The following is a 27,077-nucleotide window of genomic DNA, read 5'->3' on the forward strand; positions in this document are numbered from 1 at the left end:
TGTTTAACACTCATCATTTTATTATAAACTAAATTTAAATTGGATGTTTTTAACTTATATATTTAAGGTGAAAAATAAGGATAAAATAATAAAATTCTTTTCAATTTATAAATCTATTTATTCATTGGTTTTGATAACATATTATTTTACAAATAATAAACGAGATAAAATTCCCACTCAATTAATTTGTTTCGCAAAAATTCATATTCAATAACTGTCGGTATTTTCATTTTTACTACTTCTGTTTTATTACCGAAATATTTTCCTTTCTTTATTACTTCTAATCTTGATAAAGGGAAAGTTTTCTTCAAAATATTTATTAAATGATTTATCGATTTTATTCGACCTCCCGGTACAAATCCTATTATCCATGAATCGCTTGTGATATCAGATTCAGATTCGTAAGCTGTCTCGTCGGAAGAACTCTCTCCCATCATTGATAAATATTCTTCAGATGAAGACGAACCCATTATTTCTCCACAACACTCCGTCAGCAATTAACCTAGAACAAACAAATAGAAAATAATTATACAAATACTTATATATTACTGATAAACTTATAAAAATGTTTACTAAAATACAACACACCTTTCATTTTATTTTTCACCATTTTGCAATTATATGAAACTTTTTGATGCTCCTTAAACGGGTTATCATTATCCAACCACTCAAAAATTTCAAGACCACATTCGATACATGCCACAGAATCCATCACGCCGGTGAAATAAAATCCTGCTTCCAACAATAATTCAACCTTTGGAAAAAGCCTTGGCCAATTACTAAAAGTACTCATCATCAGGTCAATACAAACTATGCTATCTTTAAAAAATAAACAACAATTGAATAATTCTTCAGCAACACTACAAGTTTCATCATATGTTTTATGTGCAATTCCGCAATGAAATAAATTAGTTTCAGAGGTTATAGTCCAATTACATTCCTTACATGAAACGAATCCATCTTTATCGAAGCGATTTAATCCGCATTCTTTAATAATTCTGAATGGGAGTGTGTTTATCCTTTTGCTGAGCGCCGCAAACGGGACAAACATCTCCTAGATTTATTTTTCTGATTCCACTTTTGACAGCATATAGTCTTATATCAAATTCAATTTCTTCTAGTTCTTTTTTAAATATGTTCAGCCTCTCACAGTAGCTCTTAAGAATCTCTTTTTGCAACTGCGACATCAATCTTAAACAGAAACAAAAAAATATTAGAAACAGAAAATATTAGGAACAAAAAATTAAAAAATTCCTTTCAATAAATTATTAACATACCTTTTTCACGAATGAATAATTATATTCTTCTTCTATGACTGTTGATTACTTCTTCTACAACAACTGATTCATTTGGTTGCAAAAAGGAAATATAATATACTATAACGTTAAAGACATTTATTAAATACTAAAATTAAAGTGTTACTTAAACTAACATAAGAATTAAAAACAATTATTTAATACTAAAAACAAAACTAGCATGTAATAGCTTCAGTCATTTCAATTTTTTATTTAAACTATTTTTCCACCTTTTGTTTCAATTACTAATTGTATTGGACTTCTACAGAAAGGACATTTTTTTTCATCGACCATAGGTTCAATATCGAGACGATCATTACATAATTTGCAGACGGAATGACCACACAAAACAAAAGTTACTTTTATTAAATTACTAAAACAAATTTGACAAATATATTTTTCTTTTATCTCATCTTCTGATAAAGAATTTATTTCAATATCCCCCTCCTGGGTTTCGTCAAATTCATTTTCTTCGTGTTTCACAATACATAATAATACATTAGCTGTATTATTGGAAAATGGATAAATAATATATTCTCCTTCTTCTATAATCGCAGATTCATTCGACTGCAAAAAGGAAAATATAATAAATCAATTTAAATTAAGCTTAGAAACATTTATTCAAAGCTACAATTAAAGTATTACATAAATTACATTCGACAGGTACTTTTTTAAAATATAATAACTTACATCTAAAACATAATGGATGTGCACATGGAATAGTAACAAATTTAATTACATTTATTTTACAAAATTGGCATGTTATTGCTTCTCGATCGTTTAAAGCAATTGTTTCACTTAGTCTAATAGGAAAACTATTTTTATCAGGTTTTCTTTGCGATTTTGCAAAACCTTTATTTAACATTTTATGTAAAAGAGAACCATTTTTTATTTTGTGCATAAATCCTCCACCTTTTATTAATAAAGAATTTTTTGTTGAACAAATCATTACTCCGCAGTTAATTACCTCTTTCATCGGTATATTTTCAATATTTATTTTCATTTTATATTCTCCTTCTTCTTTTGCATTTAGACAACGCCTAAGTCCAAAATAAGCCTCTTGTTTATTATGAAACTGAAATTGAAAGAAAGACCTATTAGTTTCTCTGTAAAACTAAAAATATATTTGTTTTTATCAAATAAAAAAATAATATTTGCCTTTTTAAATCTAACACGGTTTTCGAGGATGAATGATGTTGTTACTACTGTGCTTTCTTCACTTTCATTATTTTCAACATCAGCAGCAGCCTCTGCTATGAGGTTATCGTTGCCATCATCTAATAAAGGATGATGTTGTTGGTCGTCGACTTCCCCATACACCAACCTTCGCGGTATTAATAACTGCAGCCGCTGATTAGGAGTTCCCTCTAATTCATCATCTTCTTGTAAAACATCGTAAACAACCTGTTCTAATTGCGCAACATTTACTGGAAACATTTCTTCGGACATCTACAAAGAAATATTTTCATTGTACTCTAACAAAAATAACGAAAAATATGTAATAATATATAACTTATAAGAAAAATAATAAAAAAATATGTAATAATATATTACTTCTAAGAAAAAACTTACTGTTTTATAAAGGTGACGAAAATATTGATATAATCCAATACAAAACGCCAGTTTTCCAATCTTAGCACCAATATGTTTTGAATTATTTAATTTTAATTAATATGCAAAGAAAACAGTTGCATTACTATTTATTTTAATTTTATGAACTAGATGTACAAGAATTGATTTTAAATACATAAACTGGAACAGAATTATTTTACATTTAAATATTGGCTGGAAAAATAATTATTAAATAAATATGAAATAGAATTATATTTAAGCGAATAATTTTACATTTAAATATTATTTCACTTACCTCTTTAAATAAAGATGATAGAGATGATAATATAATAGTAGCAGCAAAACGTAACAGTAACAGCAAAACGTAGTATGAATCCGTTAAATTTTTGGCGGGTATTTATATGTATCGGCTATCATTATCATTGAGATAACTTTGAAAATAACAATGCTATCACCAATTGACGCAAATGCATTATCGGTTGACTTTCAAACTAGTAAACAAGGTTAATGCAAAGTCAGCAAGCACGTGTACATTTTTTTATGCCGAAGTAAGCACATTTTGATTTTTTTTTTTTTTTTTTTTTTTTGATGACGTCAGTTTTTTTTTTTTTTTTTTTTGATGACGTCAGTTTTTTTTTTTTGGGGTCAAAGGTCAATTTTTTTTTTTTTTTCCGGGTCAAAGGTCAATTTTTTTTTTTCGGGTCAAAGGTCAATTTTTTTTTTGGTGACGTCAGAGGGGGGGGTGATGACGCCATTGATTTTTTTGATGACGTCATTGATGACGCTTGTCCCAGAACCGGCATTTTTACACTACTCACGTGTGATCAGTGGGTGCCTACAAAGTAAGGAATACTGTTCAGCAGTCTTCCTAGAATTCTAACAAGCATTCGACAAAGTGTAGCTTCCCGGCCGCCTTCTTTTAAACTGAAGTCAAGCCTACCTCAACCGGTCTGTTTATCTTGTCCCATGTAGTTACCTAGACGGACGATTTTCTCAGGTAAAAGACAACCAAAAATTATCTGTCTGCACACACAATTTATAAGAATTAATAATTAAAATACCCACTTACCAACAATTTTTTTTAATTTAAGTTAAGGGTTTTTTTAATTATTAGTTACATAATCATACCAACGGGTCATATTTGATAAAATTTTTACAAATTTATGAGAGGATTGACCGAGTTCTGTTTTAGGTGCGATCCTATATTTGATGTTCTCTGCAGGTTTTCCCAATGCAGAAGATGTCACAGTTGGTTTTCTTCATTGACAACACAGCAATTTTTGTGGTAGATGGTGATCCCTATCTTGCCTCGGGAAAATTGCTAGCTGCACTTGACCTTATAGACGAATGGCAGCGTAGATAGAGGGTGAAATTTAATACTGACAAATCGAATCACGTGACATTTACCACCAAGATAAATAATTGCCTTCCGGTTTAACTAGACAATACTCTCATTCCTGACGCGGACACGGTACGGTATTTCAGGTTAATCTAGATCATCGATTGACCTGAAAGGATCACGTCAGAGAGAAGAGGAGGCAGCTGAATGCTAATCTTGCACCAGTGTACTGACACCTTGGTAGACGGTTTCATTTTTCCTTGATGAATAAATTGCTGAATAAGATTTTCTGAAAGCAGTATGGAGATATAGAGTCCAAATATGTATATATTCGTTGAAATCATCCAATGGTTTCAAAACAAGATTCTCAGGATGGTATTACAACCACTATGGTTCGCTAGAAACGTTGAAATTCACGGGTATCTTTGAGATGCCATATGTTCGTGAGGAGATACGGAGATATAGTGGAGACTACTTATCAAAGCTGGACAAGTATGTGAGTTATCTGGCGCTGAATTTACTTGACAACTTTGAGGAAGTAAGAATATTGAGGAGGCTACATGTATAGGACTTCACTGATCATAGAGTGCATGACCTCGCATGGATGATCATTGGAGTACCTGACCCGTAATTACACAGTGGTTATTATGTTGAATATAATTTAAACTTTTCGAATCTATACCATTTTTTTTTGTCTTTATCTGACTTTAATATTTGTGATTTTACTTGTATTACTAATATTTTGTTACTTTATTATTATCTCCTTTACCTGACTTTATTTGTTATTTGTTATCTTTGTTTGTATCATGAGAGGTAATATTAATATTGTATTTGAGGTGGGCTACCTTTGGATGGTCGCTTGATACGTTAATATTAGCCATACAATTTTAATTACGGTCACAATTCTTTTGGCGACCGATTGTAAAACATAAACTGCTGAAAAAAAAGCTGTTGTGAAAGTTACATAGTAAAATGTTTTCATCATTATTTCAAACAAAAAAAGTACAGATAAATAAAATAAAGGAAGAATTTTGTAATAAAAATTCGTATAAATAGTAAAAAGAAAGACAATGTATTAAGCTGATCTTCTTTTAAAAATACATGTAAAACGTGAAATCAACCAGTATTTTTTTTTTTTACATAACTATTAAATGTATAACTTACATCATGATTTTTAAAATTGGTTCAAAGTCATCAATTTGAAATATTTTAATTCCTAAATTACCTACCCCCAAAAAACAATTTAATACAAATCTGAAAAAAAGAACAAAATTTTATAAGAAACCAAAGTGGAAAGTTTCACCATGTTCCTAAAACTTTCAGATGATTGGGTAAAAATTATTTGAATTTTATGGTAAACTTTAAAACAAATTTCTATAACGTAATAAATCAGGCCACTTTACCGCTCAGTAGCTCATTTTAAACACATATTTTTCTATATTGTTAAATTACTACTTGTACGGGAAAATATCTAAAAAAATTATACATAATAATTACACTAATAAATATAAATATAAACTAATAAAATATAGCCGACAAGAAATTTTTTTCAATATTTCTAATCTGATATAATGAAATGAACAATTTCAACCAATCCACAATCGTGAAAAATTTATTAAATTAAATCTCAAATTCAGGATTTAATTCAGTATAATTAAAAATGTAGTAAATGTGGAATGAAAAAATATTATTGTAATACAGCAGATTATAGCAATGAAAAGACATAAAATATATCAAAGGCGTACCATTTATCGGCTTGCATAATTTAACAATTTACATAGTCAAGCTATTAGTATAAAACCATAAATTGTATTTCATATATAAAAATAATAGAAAGGGATAGACAAATCAGAAAAATAAATTTAAAATGAGTTTTCAAGTTTATAATTGGCTGTTATTTTTATCCACGCAGCAGCACTTTTTACTGTTGAATAAATCTAAAAAAAGATTGGACCCACAATGCGCGTACTTTTCACACCCACCCGGACTACAATTTTCACTTCGTGTAAAGATATTTCACGTTAATTCATCGGGATTAGTTATCGATCATAGTCATGTATTCTGTGAATTAATATACCCTCCCAGATGATTCAGATGTGGTTTCAGCTGGGAAAATTAAAAAAAATCGTAATCGTAATTTTATTTTAAAATAAAAAAAACGTAGTTTCAAAGATACCTTCGAAATTGTGGTCAATAAAACGTTTAAACCATTGACAATAATTTAGTCTTTTAGTATTATCTATAGGTTTCAGTTCTTGAACACATTTGTAGGGGAAAAGTTTTATTTCTTTTCTTACAACTGTATGTGCTGTAGCAAGTCTGATATCTTGCTGCTATGATAACTTAGGGTTGACTTCGATGAACTTTCGACCGCAGTATCCGAACTATCAAGCCGCTTCCATTCGTTTAATTCAGTTGGACTTCCGCTTCGATCAGCCTTTTCATCAGAACTTGTAGCCCGAAGTTTTTCGATAAGATTTCAAACAGTACTTCAGTGAGGAATAGAAATTTTTTGAAAAAACTTCTCAAAAAACTTATGGTCACGAAATCAGTATCCAGGAAAGACGTGTTCATCAAGAAAAATTCGTTCCTCTACGGAAAGAACCATTACGTTCCTCGCAACTACTGATTCCGATAAACGAAACGAAGTACAATCACAACTCAAACAACTGACATATTGGTTTATTACTGAGCAATGCCCAACGAATCCATGGGCAACCTACCTAACGCTGAAAGAACAACATTCTCCACATAATTGTAAAACATACTGCGCAGCGACTTTCCGAGCGCACTGTATTTACATACATATATATGCATATAAACATATATCGCGTTTAGAAGACTCCAAAACCTGAAGAAACGTTGGTACCCTCCTCCCAAAACCACATAAGAAATTCTGACAGTGCGCAGAATTTATTTATACAAATTCTTTAGAAATCCACTAAAAACATCAGTTTCATACTACAACTAAAAAATTAAAACTTACTACAAATTTTTAATAAATTAATGTCCTATAAGAAATTAATCTAAACAAAAAATAGGCCAATTGTTATACATATACATTACATCTTATAACATATACATTAACATGTAACATTATATCTTATAAAATTAAGATATAAACAGGTGATTACCTGTTCACAGCTTAATGTTAATGTAAGAAAAAAGAAAATTAATAAATAGTGGCGATAAAAATTATTTCAATTGTTAATTTAACTGAATTTTAACGTATACATAAAATAGTTGGGTAAGTGACTTTCCCGGCTATTAATAATAAAAACTAAAAGAGTTGGAGCCAAAAAACAGAATTTGTATATTTCAGAAGTAGTGAATAAATTTTAAGCGAAGGTTGATTTTTTTGGAAAACCTTTTTTTGATAGTTTATACAAGCATTATAGGTAACAAATTTAATGCCTGTCGAGAAAATCATGATTGGTTTTTTGTGATATACCACATTTCTTACTGAATAAAAAAACAAAAACCAATATGGTCAATGCCCCCATACATAAAATATTTGAAATATTTGTGAAAAATTTGAAGAAACTCGTTTAGTCAATTCTGATATATAAGACCAACTCAAAAAATCTGTGCCATACATACGTGTACACACAGATATGCTGTTATTTTGGTCTAGATGAACTAGTTGTGCCCTAAAAATAAAGGTTTGCAAAAAAACCGATAACCGAATTTTCCACTATACTTTCTTCTTTGATATATCTACTCTAGCTATGTTGTTCGGAAAAGTAAAATATAATTAAATTACATCCCATATAAAAAGATTTATAACGTATAAGGCATTGTTTCTTGGCATCATCTTGATGACACGTGTTTTTTGCTCGAAAAAAAGGTGTTTTTAGTCTTTTTTATGGCTTTGACGCAAATGAAGAATGAATTCCAAGAGGTTTCAGTAAAATTAATTTCCTACATATTCAGTAATGCTATTTGCTATAATACCGATCCCTATAGTGAATCAAGTGACAATTTCTTATAAAATCTTGAATAAGAATTGCATTTTTGCGCACTTGGCATGTGTAACAGCATAATAGACTTAGTGGATAAGAGAACCGAAAACTAATTTATTGGGTTTTCCTTATAATACAAAACCTGGCTTTATGTTATTCTTAAGAATGAGTACGCACCACTTTTGGGAATGATTACTCTGATGTCAGATCCCCTTCATCCAATAAGTTATTTCTTGTAAAAGACAATAAAATCACCTTTAATTTTACATTTTAGTTGGAGCATTTAATAATATATTTAAAAACATTTTATCATTTATTATATAATTAACTTTTCTTAATTATATAAATAGAACACAGTATACACAAAGAAGGAAGAAGATAGTGGAAGAAGAGGATAGTGATGGAGGAATATGGGGTAGCTGCTTCTTCCACCACTTTTCTTTTTTTATCGAAACCATGAAAATTGTGAAAACCAAAACCAAGTGAATTATATCATACAGCATTTGAAACAAAAAAACCTCAAACACACTTGGTTCGTCAACAATTTTTTCCTCTAATAATAGAAATATTATTTACTTTTTAAATTCAATTATTATTATTATTTTTTTTAAATTAAATAAAGTATCATAACTTTCTTTAATTACGTTAAAAGTGTTAAATAGTATATTATTTACAGACTAGCTCAAAGCTAACATAAAAAAAATCATAATTTGTAATAATCGAATTACCATAATTTTTCTTACTTAGTTTCGTTTTAACAAACAATATGAATGTATTAAAATAAATAAATATTCATTAATAACATTAGAATATACAAAATTGAAAATATTTATTGAATTTAACCAATCAAAAATTCTGGTCCTTTAAACTCTTTTTAATAAAAGTAGAATATATTTTAAAAATATATATTTCTCTCTCAAAAAAAAATCTTTAAAGAAATATTCTTTAAAAATATATTTCTTGAATAATTGAAAAAAAATTAACACATCACTTTGACAATAATTTAGTCTTTTAGTATTATCTATAGGTTTCAGTTCTTGAACACACATTAATTTGTGATCTCTATTTGTGATGAATTTGTGAACTAAGTAAAATTTAATCAAATCGTTCCATATTTTGATATGGCAGACATATTTACTGCGGATGCTTTTCTACACATATAATTTCAGTATACATGCTTTTATACATATAATTTCAGTACCGTTCCACGTTCAAAACAGAATGCTATTCTGAGATAAAGGAAGAAAATTTTTCACAAATTTACTGTACATTTTTACTTTCCTGGCATCATAGCTCTGTAGCTACGATGCCAGGAAAATATACAAGAAGGAAAGTGTATGGTAATCTGCGAAAAGCTACGGTATGGTTTTATTGAATTTATTGCTGCTTCATGGACCAAAAACACCAAAAAACCAAAAAAAAAAGAGTTTGCATGTACGTACGTATGTGTGTGTTGGCCTGTTTGAAGCTTAATAACTTTTGACTGGATAAACAGATTTTGATAATATCTTTTACAGAGACTCGTGTATATGGGACAAGTTTTGGTAAAACTGGTGGTAATATCTCCAGCGAGTGGTGGAGGGGTTTATGGGTGTTAATTTTTTCAAAATTTTTCCATCATAACCCCACTTTATATTATGGTTAGAACATGCATACATTCTTATTTTACCGTTAAAAAAAAACCTTAGCCCAAAATTTTCCCTTATCCAAAAATCTATAAACATAATTTTTTGTTTATATGTATGTGATACGAGCATTTAATGTTCTTAATGTCACTATAGTATTTTCGGTTGACTTGAGTCAAATTTATTGCATAATAACTGATTTACTCTGATCTCTTTTTTTTTTAATCCACTTCAAACTATTTCTGCAACTATTAAAGTATTTTTCCAGATAATTATTGAAAATGAAATATTTTGGGATTTAATTATAAAAGAATATTGCAGGACAAATTTTAGTTCCTTTAATAATATTCATGATATTCTTAAATCATTAATTCAGGATTTAAGAAAATTACCGTTCCTAATAAATCAACGTAATTAATATTTCATCCTTAATTACATTAATTCCTTTAATTCATCCTTTATTTACTTAAATTAAGCAGCATTTGCCGGCAAATATATAAATTACATTTTAAAAAATTGTATCATATTCAGTCACTTTAAGATAAAAACTAAAGTATTTGAAGAATATTAAATTTAAACTCTGAAATTAAACTTTTCTAGAACTTTAATACAGCTTTTTTCTTTTAAATAAGATAATTTTAAAGTAGAAAAACTTTAAGAAATTCTATGAAAAGTTGAATAAATTACTGTATAAAAGGCATAAAATAAGTAAAGAAACTCCATATTCATAATACCAGTGTTCATTTAATTTTATGAATTAAGAAGTTTTTAGTTGAAACTATAAAAAAAGTATTATAGTTATTTTTCTCATGAACGGAGTTTTATTTGTTATAAAACATTAAATTAATTAAATTATATTTTATTTAGAAAGAAAACTTTCGAGAAGATTACACAAAACATATAACGTGAAGATATGATTTTACCATTTATGATTTTATTATTTCAATATGATTAATAGATTTGCACAGATTCAAGCGGAGAATTTTACAATATATATATTTTATATGTGTAGGGGAACTGGTTTGTAAAAACTGTTCTCAGTTGATAAATTTTTATTCTTACCTTAACGCTTTAATTTGACAAAATATTACTCTTGATCTAATAAAACATTAATTGTTTTACCGTTTTACTCCTAACCGTAATAATTTTTTGGAAGGGATAAATCTAAAATTCTTTTGCTTTTATTATGTTTTCTTCCTAATAGAGACGAGGCAGAAGGAAATATTGTCTTTTCTTGAGAAGAATCATTTATAATTATTAATAAGAGCAAGGAAGAAAGGATTATTCTGTAGGAAACGCTGCGTTTTACATTTTCAAAAAAGACCTACATTTTTTATTTTTTTTTATTGTCAAGATAATAAGGCCAGATATTAGACCAGCAATGTCCTTATAAAAGATTACGATCAACAATGGGAAAGCCGTAAAATGCAAACAGGCGTATGGGTGAGGCATGTGTGGTACCATGTGTATGACATCTTTAAGTTAGACTCTGCTTGTCGGCGCTGCTCTAAATATGATAAATATACATTAATTATGTTAAAAAATTCATACGTATAGTACAGTTTCTAATGCTGTAAGAATTTATCAGTTAGATAAAGCTATCACAGTTTTATAATTTGTAATTACTAAATTATACACATAGTATAAATATAATTGCATATTATAAATAATGAAGTATTTTTTTTATCAAAGAATTATTTGTAATTAAAATATCTTTCCTTATTTGGATTTCTCACGATAAACATTAATAATAATTCATACATTTACTATAAAATTAACTGATTGTTTTTACTTTCCTGGCATTGTAGCATAAAAAAATGGGGTATAGGTTTTTTTTCATTTCTCTACGTTTCATAACCCAGGGACTCCAAAAAAACACTTCAGCCCCCACCTCACAGATAGAAGATTTAACAGTCTGAATTAGGAAACAAAAATCACACCTAGAACACTCTGAACTCACTGGGAAGAAGGCATTAATTGGTGAGGGGGGGGATCACTGTTCTTAATAGTACGAGACGGAGAGAACACAGCTTCTTTCAGGCCAGAAACCTTCACAATAGTATTATCATTACGGGAAGATTTTCACTTCACACAGCCACTTATTGTAAGACGTAAAGTAAAGATTATATCCACCAGTAGTAATCTTCAATTTCCACGTACAAGTTGCTTTATAAGCTTCCTTAGTGAATTAATTCATCAGTCAAATGAAGAAAGAAAAAAGAGTCATCAGTACGGACGCAACTCCCTTTCATTATTTTATACTAATTACATATATTTCAGATTCCATAATTATAACTGTTGTACGTGACCTGATCCGAGACATTATAACTTTCAAAATTCATGTAGTCATTCTCAAGAATAACAATCATCTCCTGCTTGCTTAATAAGGAAACAAGGAATACGTAGTAAGGAGTGATAAAACTCTGTCTGATTGAAAAAAAAAATGTATAGGAATATATAAGCATATAAGTGATAAATCTACGGAAGTTTCTGAAATAAGAACAATGAAATAAATGTGTCAGTGAAGAAAATGGAAAAAAATCATAAAAATCCAGCATCAGACTTTATAATATAAATTGAAGGTAGGCGAAAAAAAATTATGATTGAATTAACTTCTTTTGTTTAGTACTAAATTTTTAAGAGAAAAGAAATAACTGAAACTTAGTTTATGACTAAAGTAATGCTACTGAATAAAAAAAGTTAAGTTGGTATAAAGAAAATACCGCTCGTTCAGTTTTATTTTACATAGGCACAAGATATATGTGAATATATTTACTATAATATTTTTCTTTTTCACCAAATAAAAACAAAATCTAAAACGCGGCAAAAACGTATAAAATTTTAAACACAGCAACAATTGAACAGGTACAATTTAGAAAGGGGTAATCTACAACTGACCATCTGCAAAATTCCCAATATATTTGTTGATAAATATAAGAAGTATACGAGTATCCTTGTACTGCTTTTATAGAATACAACAAAGCTATCGATTCCATAAAACATGAAAGAGTATTTCAGTTTTATATGTATTAACATGAGCACTAAAAAGATATACTCATATTAAAAAAAAACAGTGTTGCGCTGTTTTTTGTTTACATGAGGTCATATATTTTAGAGATGGATTAGGAAACTAAGGGAATTAAAATTCTTATTAAGATATTTAGACACCTGCGTCTCAAAAAAGACAAGTCATTTTATAAAACAATTTCAATGTTTGATAAAGAAAAAGTGTTAAAATAATTTTACAACGGCAAAAGATGCAATAATTATAACCGACATAAAAAACGCCCAGTACGGCAGAACTAAAAATAAATCTAAGAAAAACCAAAGTAATGATTAGCTATAAGAATTCCAGTGTCAGCCAAGAATATCTTGCCCAGAAACTATATTATTTGTGATAAAAAAAGACACTGAGATTTATCTAAATTAAAAGGGAACCTTTATGTTTGCCTGAAAACGAAATGTTTTATTATTATTGCATCGTACCAGCTTCAAAATATTGTTTCAAGATCTGCATGCATGAGACAAGGCGTCTAGCTGGTATTTATTGGAAATGAATTTCATAATAAGGGAGAAATTGATCTAGTTTAGTAGTGACTTTTTATCATTAATAAGTAATATTTTTTTTAGATATTAACAACTGATAAAATTCCAACTATTAAAAATAGGAATTCTATTAACGTTGTACAATTCCAAATTTAACATCTTATTATTTTCAATTAAATAAAATATTTAAATACTTTAAACGAAAAGATGTATGCAACCTCATATAATATACAAGTGACCTTTAAAATTAACATAATCCATTTCAAGATAACAAACATTCTAAGTCAACTTGTTGGAGAGTGAAGTGGTTTCCGTTATCTTCTTTACTTAGTCAAACATACAACTTGTATTAAGACCAACTCATCAAAATTCAGGATTATGGAAAAATTAATTATGAGACTGTCGACAAAGAATAAATGGACCTACAGACTGATCCCGGACCTCCAGAAATATCTGGACCAAAAGAATCGGGAACTGGGAACGAGATGACCAGTTCCTACCGATAACAGTTGTTTTAAACCATACTTGTGTTCGCGAGCATTTAAACTCTCCGCAAACAGTTACTATACTGCAGAAGAGAAGACACCAGGAATACGGTGTTGAATGCGATCGGTTCTTGCAGAAAGAGATGCATGCCTATTTACCCCAGATAACATCACGGGGACCATAGCGCAGACCAATCTGGGTAACACGTGGTGTCCGTGATGTTGGTCACGATTATTTACGCAAAGTTGTGTGGAGGAAGTGCAGGAGTGAATTTACCTTTGGGATGTTTTTCTATTTAAACAGATCCTGCTCCATGGAGAAATAACAATAAAAAATTTTAATAAATTAGGATAGATGTAGCTAGATAGATAGTAGGAGATTAGTGTATAAATTAACGGCGAAATAAAAATAAATTTTATCTAACCTCAAATTTTTAAATTAAGGTAAAAAGGTGGTTGAGCAGTTAAAATAATAATAATAATAACAATAAAAAAAAAAAAATAATAATAATGCTCTGAGGTAGAGAAACACCACGTCAGGAACATAACATCTACGTTCCACGTCCAGGGAGGAAACAGTTGTACATATGTACTATTCGTAATACGAGCTAATGGGGCTCCGACTTTTTTCCCTCGGATATGGAATTTTCTTCGGCCTAATTCCACCTACAGGCCGTTATACAAAAACTGGATTTTCGGCCACCTGCAGATATGGAAAACTGTAATGATTAAGGAAATGGATTCACGCCACCTTTAGAGCTGCCGATATGGCGGCCAGGATCGAAGTGATTGCAAGTGTAACGGAGGCCCTTCCTTTGTCCACATGTCCATGGCAAGCATGTAGTTAAGGTGCACATGTAGGTCGGTGCATGGGAGCCCTGAAAACTTTGGTATATAGGGGCTTGGAGTCAGTGCAGAGATTGCGCATCCGCTTTCTGACAAGAGATATGCCGGTTCCACCGGAGTAAAGGACTGGACCACCAGGGTTGGTAACCCTATAGTGGGGGTGTACTCCGGATAGCCTTGCTACAGATGGGATAAAATATCATGCAATCTGAACAAACATCAAACGTGGCAGAGGGATCATGGAAACACTCTCGTTCAGAACCAGCCGTTTTACCTAAGGCGAAATGAGAAAACTTTTGAGACAAGAATGGAAAAGGAGGTCAAGTGTTTGCAGATAGCCCTATTCGAGAGTAATGTACCCAAGCCTAAATACCTGGTAGTTACGAGAGTTGATGGAGATTTTTCGAGAGTAAGTTCTTTCCTTATTGCTCGAGAAAAAAGTAAATAAGCTGGAGGCTCTTTTAAAGAGATCAGGAAGACATATAATGGTCTTTATGTAGAAACAACTGGGACTGAAGAATATTGGCGAATTTGCTGTACACTTCGTTCCGCACAGCACACTCAATACATCAAAGGGTGTTGTAGTTTATCGGGATCTGCTGAATTGTGCAGAGCAGGATATAGTGGAGGAATTGTCACCACAAGGAGATAAAGTGCCGCAGATTGAACATGAGAAGAAACGGTGAAGTTCTACCTTCTGCTTCTCATGTCCTCACCTTTAGTAGACAAACCCTGCTGGAGAAAGTACGTGCAGGAATCCACAGATTGAACGTGAGGGCTTTTGCACAACAACAAATGCTGTGCTTCAATTGCCAACGTTTTGGCCACACCGCTACTCGAAGCGAGAGACCGAAAGTATGCGTTTGTGGTGAAGATGTTTATGAAGGGGAGCTATATAAAGATACTCCTTCATGTGTAAAGTGTAGAGGAAACATTCCTGCAGATCCAGAAACTGTCCTGTTTACAAAGATGAAGTAGCTGTGCAGGAAGTCAAAACCCTGCAAAAAGACAGCTATTGCCACCTTGAGGCAAAGAAAATTATAAACGCCCGCCGGCCTAGAGCAGCAACAACTTATGCTCAGGCTGTGGCTGCTGTTCCTGCTCCTGCTGCAGCTGCTGTTGATACAGACCAGATGCGTCCACTTTGGTTGATGTGAAAGAATAATACTGTGGTTGAAAGAATAATAGAAAACAAAATGAAAACTTTCAGTCGTAAAGAAATTACAAAGCCAATGATCAAAATAAATCTTCCTAATGAAACCTTGATTATCAACAAAAGTGCTCCTGATAAGAATAAAACACATACCAAGCAAGAGGTCCAGGTTCATTTAAGTGAAACATTGGCTGATGGTTCGAGGAAAATTACCGCTTCGCAGTCTTTTATGGAAGTTACCAATCCTTCTGCAACCGAGGTGGCCTCTGTGATTTAGAGGCCAAAAACACCACAGGGGGCCCTGTTTCCCCCCTGGCTCGGCTTCTGTTGGGGGTCTCTCAGGTTCCCGCCTTACAATTGGCGTCTAAACCTAGCGCCGATCCATGTCCATCGTCGTCCGCGGTTTCGATTTTCTCCGATTCGGAGTCTGGGAGCTGTACGAACGATGACATCTTGAACGAACACGAAGGTGTTCGTAGAATAGAGAACAAGAGGAGAAAAGGGTGGTCGAAAGGTAAACACAGAAAATAAACTAAATAAATATTAGCGAGTCTATTCTTCAGCGGAACATTAATTAATGTTTTTCAAACATCCATGAGATCCAACGCTTGGTACATGATGTAGATCCAATTTTCAAATGCCTGCAAAGAAACACGTTTTATCCAAAATAAAAAGTTCCAATTAAGAAGATACGATACATTTAGGCGAGATCAACCACCAAATATAAGAGTTAGAGGTGGAGTAGTCATATTAACATCGACTAGAGCTACCACCGATGCTGTTGATCTAAATACAAATCTGCAAGCGGTTGTAATCAAGATGAAGCGTCCGCTTCAGATCACTATCTGCAGGATATACTTTCCGAATTTTGATTGGAACGAGGATGACATAGCACGATTCATTTCTCAGTTGTTATGATGCTGGGGGGGGGATCCCGATGGGTTACGTTTTACGGGACTATATATAGGGGGGAGACATCTGCCGCGGCATCCTAGGGCAACTGATATGGTGCTTAACGGCGGTTTCAGTTGCCACGGGGGTACTTAAATAAAATAAGGGAGACAAGAGAGAAAAGAAAATTTATACTTTATATATATTTATTATATTATATTTAAAATTTATAATTTTATGTTCCATTTATTTTTAATTTTAATATCGGAGCCCTTTACACCCTTACATATGACGAACTTGGTGGTGATCTAAACCTCTTTCAAAGAACATGACGAGGGCTAATGACCTTAGAAGAGCAAAACCTTACAAATCAATGCCCGTATAAAAAAAATAAAAACATTATGTATCAAACCATAAAACAGACTGGGATAGTTAATGTTAAACAACTTAATAATATACACCATCTATTGAGAAGCAATGCATAATTTACTACAGTGACTGTACTCAATAGGAGAAATTACAAATTTTGAACTGGAATGTAATTCTAAAAAAATGTTTTTCTAATTTATTCAGTATTAGGTTTGAGAAAAAATTAAAACCTTCATTGTTTTATCGCTAGGTTCCATACACTAGAAAAACAATTACTTTTTAAAAATAGTTTAACATTCTTTTAAAAGTGATTTTGTGTTTGTTTTTCAATGTTGTACAGTCATAAAAAATCAGTTACAACGCACCCACTTTATACGAACATTACTTATCGACCTATAACTAAAATAAGATTAAAACCAGTGATGTTTTGTAAATTATTCATGAATTTTTCATAAAAAATAAAAGTAATTTAGGAGTATTTCTATAATTGCTCTTATAGGTGCCATTAAAAAGCTTATTTAATCCTGTTCCAATTTTCATACTAATTTTATTAACATTCTTTAATGCCGGTAGTAACGAATCTTTTATATAATACGGTCAAAGTATATTATAAAACAGAGCAAACTAATTCATCATTATTCAAGTATCTACGTACTGAAAACACTAACCAATCAATTTTATGAAGTCAAGGCTTTCCCATTTTACATTTTAAGCCAATGATTTCGTACTTCTTACAAACAAAGAATTCAAATCAAAAGCTGTACCACTATGTTTGAATGTTTTATTCTTTTTCATATTATTCAAGTATCAACCATCTTAGTACGTTCATCCAGTTTTTATTAATTTTTTTTTTTAATTTATATCAAAGTTAGTTGAAAATTATAAATGACATTAAAAATAATGTCAAGTTCAATATTAAATTAATAGGATCAGTAAAAAAAAAAAAAAAAAATGTAAATAAGGGCGTGATTAATTAACCGTAAAATAAAAAAAAGACTTAGTTTAGATTTTAATTTAAATTAGATCGGCTAACTGAATACCAAGATAGTAGTACCATTTAACTACTTACAATTAATAATACAGTTATCGACATTAACTTGTTTCTTAAGTATAACTCATTCATATAATCTGTTTTATCACTGCAATTTTAATTTTTTTTTAAACTTGAGATTCTACTAATCACCATCAAAATATGAGACTTCAAGTTAAAATGCATTCACTCAGATTTAACTGATGTCAAAATAAGTTAGATTTAACAGTTAATCAAAAGAATATTTTGTGAAACTAATTTTTAAACAAATTATGAAGGCTAACTTGTACCCCCTTAAAACACCTTTGGCCACATTACATAAACCGAAATATTTAATATCATTCTTATTTGCTCAGATTCGATGAGTGCACTGCATACAATAGGAAACTTATATTCAAGACATTCCATCTTCTTAGAGATATATTAAGATATTGCTTCAATGATCCGCTTTAATACAAGTGTTAACTTTTGCTGGATTGGTAATCATATCGGGGTGTTCGGCAACGAACGTGCAGATAACACGGACAAAGATCACTCTCACTCAGCGTTTACGATTCGTATCTCAGCATTCGAGTACAATTTTTTTTTTCAAACGACTTCTTTGGAGTGAGAGGCAATATGAGTGGACTTCTACCGTTGAGAAGAAGCTCCGCCCCATCAAGGATGTTACAGTGCCAGGGAGTCCCTTTAGTTCGGTTAATCATCGGAAAGAAGTCGCGATTACTCGTTTACGATTTGAGCATACGTAAGTTATTCACAGATTACCGATAAAATCTAGTGAGACTCATGTACGTGACAGATTTAATTACCGCCTCAGGAAAGGAGATATTAGTGAGATATTCCCGTAATTGAAACCAATGAAGTTAACAAATAGTGATTTATCTGATATTAAGTAGGGCAACACGTGCTTTTTATGTATATATATAAATAGTATCCTATTACGTATTTTCCATAATACGATCATATGTGAATAATGTGTAATTTCATTTAAGAAAGATTGTAAGACCACTTTAAAAATTCTAAATTAGACTTTGAAAAATTACCTCTTACTTAACTACTACTTAAATGTAACATTAATAAATATACTTTATTTGTTAAGAGCTGTCCGCTAACTTCATATCAATTGGATAGTTATTTCTTAAAGTAACAATGTTAATATACAGTTTTACGAAATATTGATTATGAAATATACAAAAGTCTACATTCTTTAAAATTCTTCTACCTCCATAATATTTTCTCGTCCTATTTTTACATTCAGTGGTCCATCTACGTTATTTCTACTACATATCTACTTTTATTATTCTAGTTATTTCTACATATCACTACTATCGTTTTGTTCTTGTTTATTTTCATGCGGTAGTTTTTGCGTAGGACTTTATCCATGCCGTTCATTGTTTCTTCTAAATCTATTTTACTCTCAGTTAGAATTACGATATCATCAGTAAATCTTACCATCTTTATCTTTTCACCTTGTACTGTTACTCCGGATCTAAATTGTTCTTTAACATCATTAACGGCTAGTTCTAAGTAAAGATTAAAAAGTAACGGTGATAGGAAACATCCTTGTCGGACTTCCTTTTTTATTACGGCTTCTTTCTTATGTTCTTCAATTGTTACTGTTGCTGTTTGGTTCCTGTAAATGTTAGAAATTGTTCTTCTATCTCTATATTTGAACCCTAATTTTTTTTAAAATGCTGCAAATTTTATTCCAGTCTACGTTATGGAATGCCTTTTCTATACATGCCAAGTATATTGCCTTGTTTTTTAATCTTCCTTCTACTATTAATCTGAAGCCTAAAATTGCTTCCCTTGTCCCTATACCTTTGCTGAAACCAAATTGTTCTTCTCCTAACACTTCTTCCACTCTCCTCTCAATTCTTCTGTACAGAATTCTAATTAAAATTTTTGATGCATGACTAGTTAAACTAATTCTTCTGTATTCTTCACATATTTCTGTTTCTTTGGTATCATGACTATAACACTCTTTTTGAAGTCTGACGGAACATCCCCTTTTTCGTAAATATTACACACCAGTTTGTATAATCTATCAATCGCTTCCTTATCTGCATTGCGCAGTAATCCTGCAGATATTCCATCTATTTCAGGATCATTTCTGCCATTCAAATCTTTTAATGCTCTCTCAACTTCAGTATTGCAATCTCAGTATTGCTTCTCCCTTTTAATCTGCTAGTGTGCACTTCCTGTTTATAGTATTTCTTAATTGTCGATAGTTACTTTTAGTTTCTTCATCACTAGCACTCTTATATTTTCTATGTTCATCCATCAGCTGCAATATATCCTCTGAAATCCAAGGTTTTCTACCAGTTCTCTTTGTTCTGCCTAAGTTCGCTTCTGCTGATTTAAGAATTTCCTTTTTAACATTCTCCCATTCTACTTCTACATTTTCTACCTTATCTTTTTTACTCAGACCTCTTGCGATATCCTCCTCAAAAATCTTCTTTACCTCCTCTTCTTCAAGCTTCTCTAGATTCCAGCGATTCATCTGACACCTTTTCTTTAGGTTTCTAAACCTAATCTACATTTCATTAACACTAAATTGTGGTCGCTATCAATGTCTGCTCCAGCGTAAGCTTTGCAGTCGATGAGTTGAGTTCTAAATCTTTGCTTAACCATGATATAATCTATCTGGTACCTTACAGTATCACCTGGCTTTTTTCATGTGTATATTCTTGTATTATGATTTTTAATCTGGGTGTTGGCAATTATTAAATTATACTGCGTGCAAAACTCTATAAGTCGTTCTCCTCTTTCATGCCTTTTGCCCAGCCCGTATTCACCCAATATATTTCCTTTCCTTGCCTTTTCCAGTGCTTGCAATCCAGTCTCCAACTATTATTAAATTTTCATCCCCTTTTATGTGTTTAATTGCTTCGTCAATTTCTTCGTGTACACACTCTCTACTTCATCATCATCATGGGCGCTTGTAGGCATATAGACTTTAAGAATCGTTGTCGGTTTAGGTTTGATTTTATCCTTATTACAATAATTATATTGCTATGCATTTTGAAATAATCTACTCTCTTCCATATCTTTTTGTTCATTACAAAACCTACTTCTGCCTGCCCATTATTTGAAGCTGAGTTAATTATTTTAAAATCACCTGACCAAAAATCCTTTTTTCTTCACACTGAACCTCGCTAATTCCTACTACATCTAAATTTATCCTATCCATTTCCCTCTTTAAATTTTCTAACTTACCAACCTTTTTAGACTGCTAACATTCCACGCTCCGACTCGTAGAATGTTATTTTTTAATTTTCTGGTGACCCCCTTCCTCCGTAGTCCTCACCCGGAGATCCGAACGGGGGACTAGTTTACCTCCGGAATATTTTACCAAGGAAGGCGCCTTCATCTTTGTTATATGAAAATGCAGAGAGCTACATTTTCTTGGAAAAAGAGCAGCTGTAGTTTTCCATTGTTTTCAGCTGCGCAGTACTCAGAGGACTGAGTGATGTTGATATGGTCGTTTAAGTCGTCCTGACCTACGCCCTTAACAACTACTGAAAGGGCTGCTGCTCTCTTTCAGAAATCATTCCTTAGTCTAGCTCTCAACAGATACTTCTCCGATATGGTTGCATCTTCGGTCCAGCTACTTTGTATCATTGAGCAATCAACTCCCCTCACCATCGGCAAGGTCTCATGATTCATAGAGGGAGCATGTGAATATATAAAAAGTAATTTCTAGATTTTTGAAAATTCATCTTCAAAGGTCTATACTATAAAAAATATTCACTAAATTTCGGCTTGCAAACACTCTTCAGATTCATGTATAAAAGTTATTTTCAGGTCTAAAAAGACCCGAAATATCGACATTTTAAGGGGTGCGTCGGTGGACGGTACGGCGGCAACCATTACCTTCATACCACTGTTACTGTACGTATATTTCACGCGACTGGCTGTACCTGTCTCCGGTTACTTGACTATAAAACATAAAATAAAAAAAAATTGACCGAGACGGGGAAACGCAAGTAAGCATACAGCGGGGACGAAGTCCGCCAAGGTGATGTAGTATATACATATAAACGCTGTGTTGAGTGTGTGCACGTGCTTGTAAACTACGTGAAGTTCATATAAATAGATTAATTTTTATTTTAGACAATTATCAACAGTTACAGGGTTATGGAGTTTTATAAAATAAATTCAATTCTAAAAAATCGTTGGTGACATTATTTAAATGGTTTATTAACTGGTTTTAGAAACGCCAAGAAAAGCGTAATTAAGCTCGTTCTGATAATTTAAACATTATGGTGGTAAAGAAAATAGTTCTGTTTTATAGTTTCAAGGATATGAATATTATTCTTTTTTCAAAGATAAATTGTTTCATTTTAAAAATAATAACAGTTTTAAGTTTTTCATTTTGTTTAAATTGTTCAGAAAGACGCAATTTTAGATTAGAGAGATTTTATTTTAGAAAAAATCACATATCAGACTCTACTTACCCCTTTCCTTTATTTTTCATTTACTCCTAAGAAATCTTCTATGTGTTTCGGCTACATCCACGCTGAATCCATTTTTAGGATATTGCGAACTTTTTGATCTGAGTTCCTGCGTTTTGTTTTTGTGTTTTTCTTGGGGAAGGCTATCTAAGATCTTAACGAGCATCTAACCAGCGGCTAAAGTTGGGCAAAACCAACTTAATCATTTCTCTGAATCCTTTATCTATATTAAGTTTTCTCCTATATCTCTGAATCTGAAAGGAGTATTTCACTACTCCTGATACGGATACGTATAAATACTGATACATTAAAATAGATAAAGATATGTAAAAACCAAAAAGTGAGAGAATTTGGAAATGTCGCAGGTATACTATTAGTTAAAAATCTAAGGAATAAAAATCTGTTTAAATATCTGTATTTAATCAGACTTGACAGCTGTTCATCGTGCATGACTGTCGACGAACCGAAACAAATTTGTTATATACAGATGTTTTTAAAACTCATTTTAAAGTCTTTCACAGTTCCTCTTGTATTCTTCTTCAGTGTTTGTTAAAGGTGTCAGCTGATATCATTGCTTGAAATTTTTTTCGGTAAGGTAACATATTCAGAATGTGATTAGACTGTTAAATTTGAATTACGTGTCTTTCTATTTAATATAATGATGTTTGGTTTTATGGTTTTTTATTACATGTATGAAGAATAACGGTCTTGTAAATCTTAGAATAGATGATAGTTGTAAATCTTCCGTAGAATTATTTGTATATATACACACATATATATATATATATATATATATATATATTTATATATAAAATAAACATGTTTCTTTATTTTTGTTTTAATACACGTTCCGATCATACTCTAAATATATTTTACTACCTTCAAAAACCCGCCAGTAATAATATCAGCTGTTGTCAAAGTAAGAACAGCTTTAATAATCACTAGAGATGGCAACGAGAGCAACTGAGTGGGTTATTTTAAAGGCTCATTATTTTATAAATTTAACTCAATTTGTTGTTTAAAATGTTGATAATGTAACAATTTTTTTTATGCCGACAAAGATAACAAAACAATCAGATTAAAATTTTTGTTTTGATGGAATAATTAATTTTTGATTCGGTTAAAAGAGTTACTAATTTTATGTTCAATGTTGTATTAGACAGTTGTAAGAAATAAACATCAAATGAATTATCACTAATATTAAAAGTTCAACGAACTCTAGATAATCCCTAACGTAGAGCATATGAAGGGCTGTATATATTGCGATACAAAGATGATTAAATACGAGCGTGATCGATAAAATAAAAAGTGTTACAGAAATGAACGAAAAGCTCCAAGGCGCAACGGTATTGGCTGTAGTGGATGGTGGTAGCGCATATAATAGTACTGAGAAGTTGCCGGGGGGGAAGTAGTTTGAACAGAACAATCAATTGACCCTCCCTTCGCAACTGAAAAGTGCACCCTTGGCCTCTGCCCTTCGCGCCATTTAATAATCGACTACTCCCATAAAGTACTGAATATATAGTTCATCTTGTTCACCTGCAAAATACCTTTTAAGCGCCCGAATTTCACTTTCATAATTACATTGAGTAATCTTAATTAAACCCACATTAATTTAATTAGTTATTAAATAACTGAGGCAAAGTAAATTATCATATTTTTTAAATCACTTTTACGTTTCATTTTATAGCGATATTTGCAAATAACAATAGAAAAGATCAGCTAATTAATACTTTCATTAAAAAGACAAATACATTTACCACTTGTTATTTACTTTACAGGTAATTAAGTTTTTAATTTTATCTCTGATATGGAATGAAAATTTAGTAAGAAATTTCAATATAAATATTATGAATTCAATAATACGGAGTCGAAAATGTTCCATGTTGGATAAACATTGACATTTTTATTTTTTACTGTTGTGAATTAATCTTAACAATACAATGGATAAATAAACTAAAGATCTATCTGTTGAAAGAAACATAAATTTTATATAACAAGAATTCCAAAAAGTTTAAAATGAATAGTTATCCAAAAAAACATTCTACAGAAAGTAAAAGAAAGGAGAAAATGCAAGAATTTAGGAACAGAAAAATGGATGAAAATTAACAAAAAACTGAATAATTGATTATTATGAAGGAAAATAGATAAATTGAGACAAGTCGATCAGAGAGAAGTGTGAGGAATTGAAAACTGAAAAAAGGGAAGATTTAATATCCAAAATAGAGTTAAATTTAAAAAATCATAGGAATAGAATTAAAATTTAGATTTAAATGAAATATGGTTCAGTAACATGTAAATTTCAAGAGGTTTTAGAAAGATTAAAAAAGTGTGTTGATGAATTTGAGTAATTCTATGAAGTGAACCAAAATTCCAGAAATTTCCACAATCTGGAATATCTGTGGAATTGATGGTATATTTGCTGAGTTAAAGAAAAGCTCTAAGTGAATGGTGGATGGTGGTAGCGCGTATAATAGTACTGAGAAGTGCTCGGGGGGGGGGGGGGGAGTAGTTTGAACAGAACAATCAATTGACCCTCCCTTCGCAACTGAAAAGTGCACCCTTGGCCTCTGCCCATCGCATATAATCGTCTACTCCTATAAAGTACTGAGCATTTTTTAAAATGCTTAATTGAAGATACAAGAAATAGGATTTTAGAACCGAGTGAGTAGTTGAGAATCGATAATGGCCCAATGAACTTCTGTTAGCTGTAATAATTCCAATGAAAAAGTAAAGAAACCTAGAAAGATAAAGACTCCAGCTGTATTTACCTGATATCATTTGCCTCTAAAGTACTGTTTCGAGTACTGAAATAAAGATTGTGTGGAAAGTTTGATCGTTCACATGGCAACAAGCAATTTTTTTGTTGATGAATTATTAACCATAAGTTAAGCTCTCAAAGCTTCTATGTGGTAATGTAGAATACGGAATTTTTTACAGAATATAAAACCTAACCGCATTTCAAATACAGGTGGTCTAAATGAGATGCTACCACTCTAACATGAAAGAAAGCGGATTTAGTAAGAGTAAGGGTAATTGGGGTTGCATTATTTGGCTGAGATTATTAAAAAGAGAGATTTTACAAAAAAATAATAAAGAAATAAAGAAATACATGTTCTAACTTACGTCATTGAAAGGCTTGAAGAGGTAGTTGTTATGAATAGTTTAAAATAGAAAGGTGAAGATTGAATTGAAAGATGATACATGAAGAATTTTTGTCCAAATCAAAAAATAAAAGCGTGAATCAGATGAGAATTTAAGTAATATAATCCAATTAAGGGAGTTCAACATTGATGCTTTTGATAACCACTTAATTGATATCTACGTTGAGAAAATTGTCAGCTGATGTTTGGATGAAAAATGAAAAATATCTAATGCCGAAAGAAGAAGAGAATATATCATTTTGACAATGACCTGGTGTTACTAGTGGAGAGCAAGAGGAACAAAGAAATTTAAGCAATGTGGAATGGATTTAACCGAAATGAAAATTGAAGTTATAGTCTTGGGTATAAGAGCACATGAACAAGACAGCAAGTAAGCAGCACATGAATCTTTCAAATATTTGGACAACAAATTTGTGGTGCAGTCATGAAATTAAAAGAAGAATTTAAGTATTAATGCAGGTGGGTTTCAATATGAATAATATTAATGCTATGTGAGCAAGTGGTCAAGAATTTACAGTAATAAATATTGTCTTTGGATCATGGCATTGTGTAGAGGAGAAACAAGAACTCTCAGGAAAGAGAATGAAAAATACTGCCAAACACTATCTGAATTTGGAGAAGAATTGAAGAAACACATGAACAGAAAAATTGTGAAGTGAAGACTGTTAAACAGTGTTAAATACAGAGAAAAATATTTTAATATTTAATTATTAATTATTTAATTTAAATAAATATTATTTATTTAGTCTCGATTTAGATAAAAAAGTTTAAATTGGACACTGTCTAAAAGGATAACTTGAATGCATCATCATCTCTTTCTGCGCCGAGTTATGATTGTAATGCATTTCTTTTGATTGTAATGCTTGTAATACATCAAATATATAACTTTTTTCTTTTTTTATTCGTCGGAGAATGGAAAAACTCTACCAGCCGCCGTCCGCTCACACAGATGGCAGTGTCGGGCTCTCACCGACTAAAACTACCTCCCCTTCATCACATGAGTTCTATGGAATCAAAACTTACAATCTCCCAAAACATTTTGGAAAATCGTAAAAACCTTCTAAAGCGTAATCTGAATATTTATACACAATCTGAATGAGTTATATTTGTTTCATATAGCCTAAAAAACATTAGAAATAAAATATATTTGAAGTAATTAAGTTAATGTTTTTTGAGCATTTTAAATCTGGATAATGTGATTTTTGACTCTCAATCGTGGAGATTGTGAGTTTTGATTCTCATCTTGCAGCATACTGCAAATATTTTTTTTAAATCAATGCAGTAATGAAAATGTAATAATTTAAATCAACCACATGATTACGGTATAAAGAGATTGACAACAC

The 27,077-nt window shown here is 31.2% G+C and overlaps 2 protein-coding genes across 2 annotated transcripts in view; both read right to left on the reverse strand.

Annotated features, from left to right (window-relative positions):
* LOC142334180 (dipeptidyl peptidase 4-like) overlaps nt 1–27,077 on the reverse strand; it is a 399,200-nt gene that overhangs the window by 240,368 nt on the left and 131,755 nt on the right. The window lies entirely within an intron of this gene.
* On the reverse strand, nt 422–1,051 carry LOC142318535 (baculoviral IAP repeat-containing protein 1b-like). The gene is made up of 2 exons (XM_075355097.1): nt 589–1,051; nt 422–502 (listed from the first exon to the last, which is right to left on the reverse strand). Exons 1-2 carry the CDS (start codon nt 1,049–1,051, stop codon nt 498–500), a joined length of 468 nt encoding a protein of 155 aa, XP_075211212.1. The 3' UTR covers nt 422–497.

This window comes from Lycorma delicatula, chromosome 1, assembly GCF_047948215.1.
Source record: "Lycorma delicatula isolate Av1 chromosome 1, ASM4794821v1, whole genome shotgun sequence".
Taxonomy (NCBI): domain Eukaryota; kingdom Metazoa; phylum Arthropoda; class Insecta; order Hemiptera; family Fulgoridae; genus Lycorma; species Lycorma delicatula.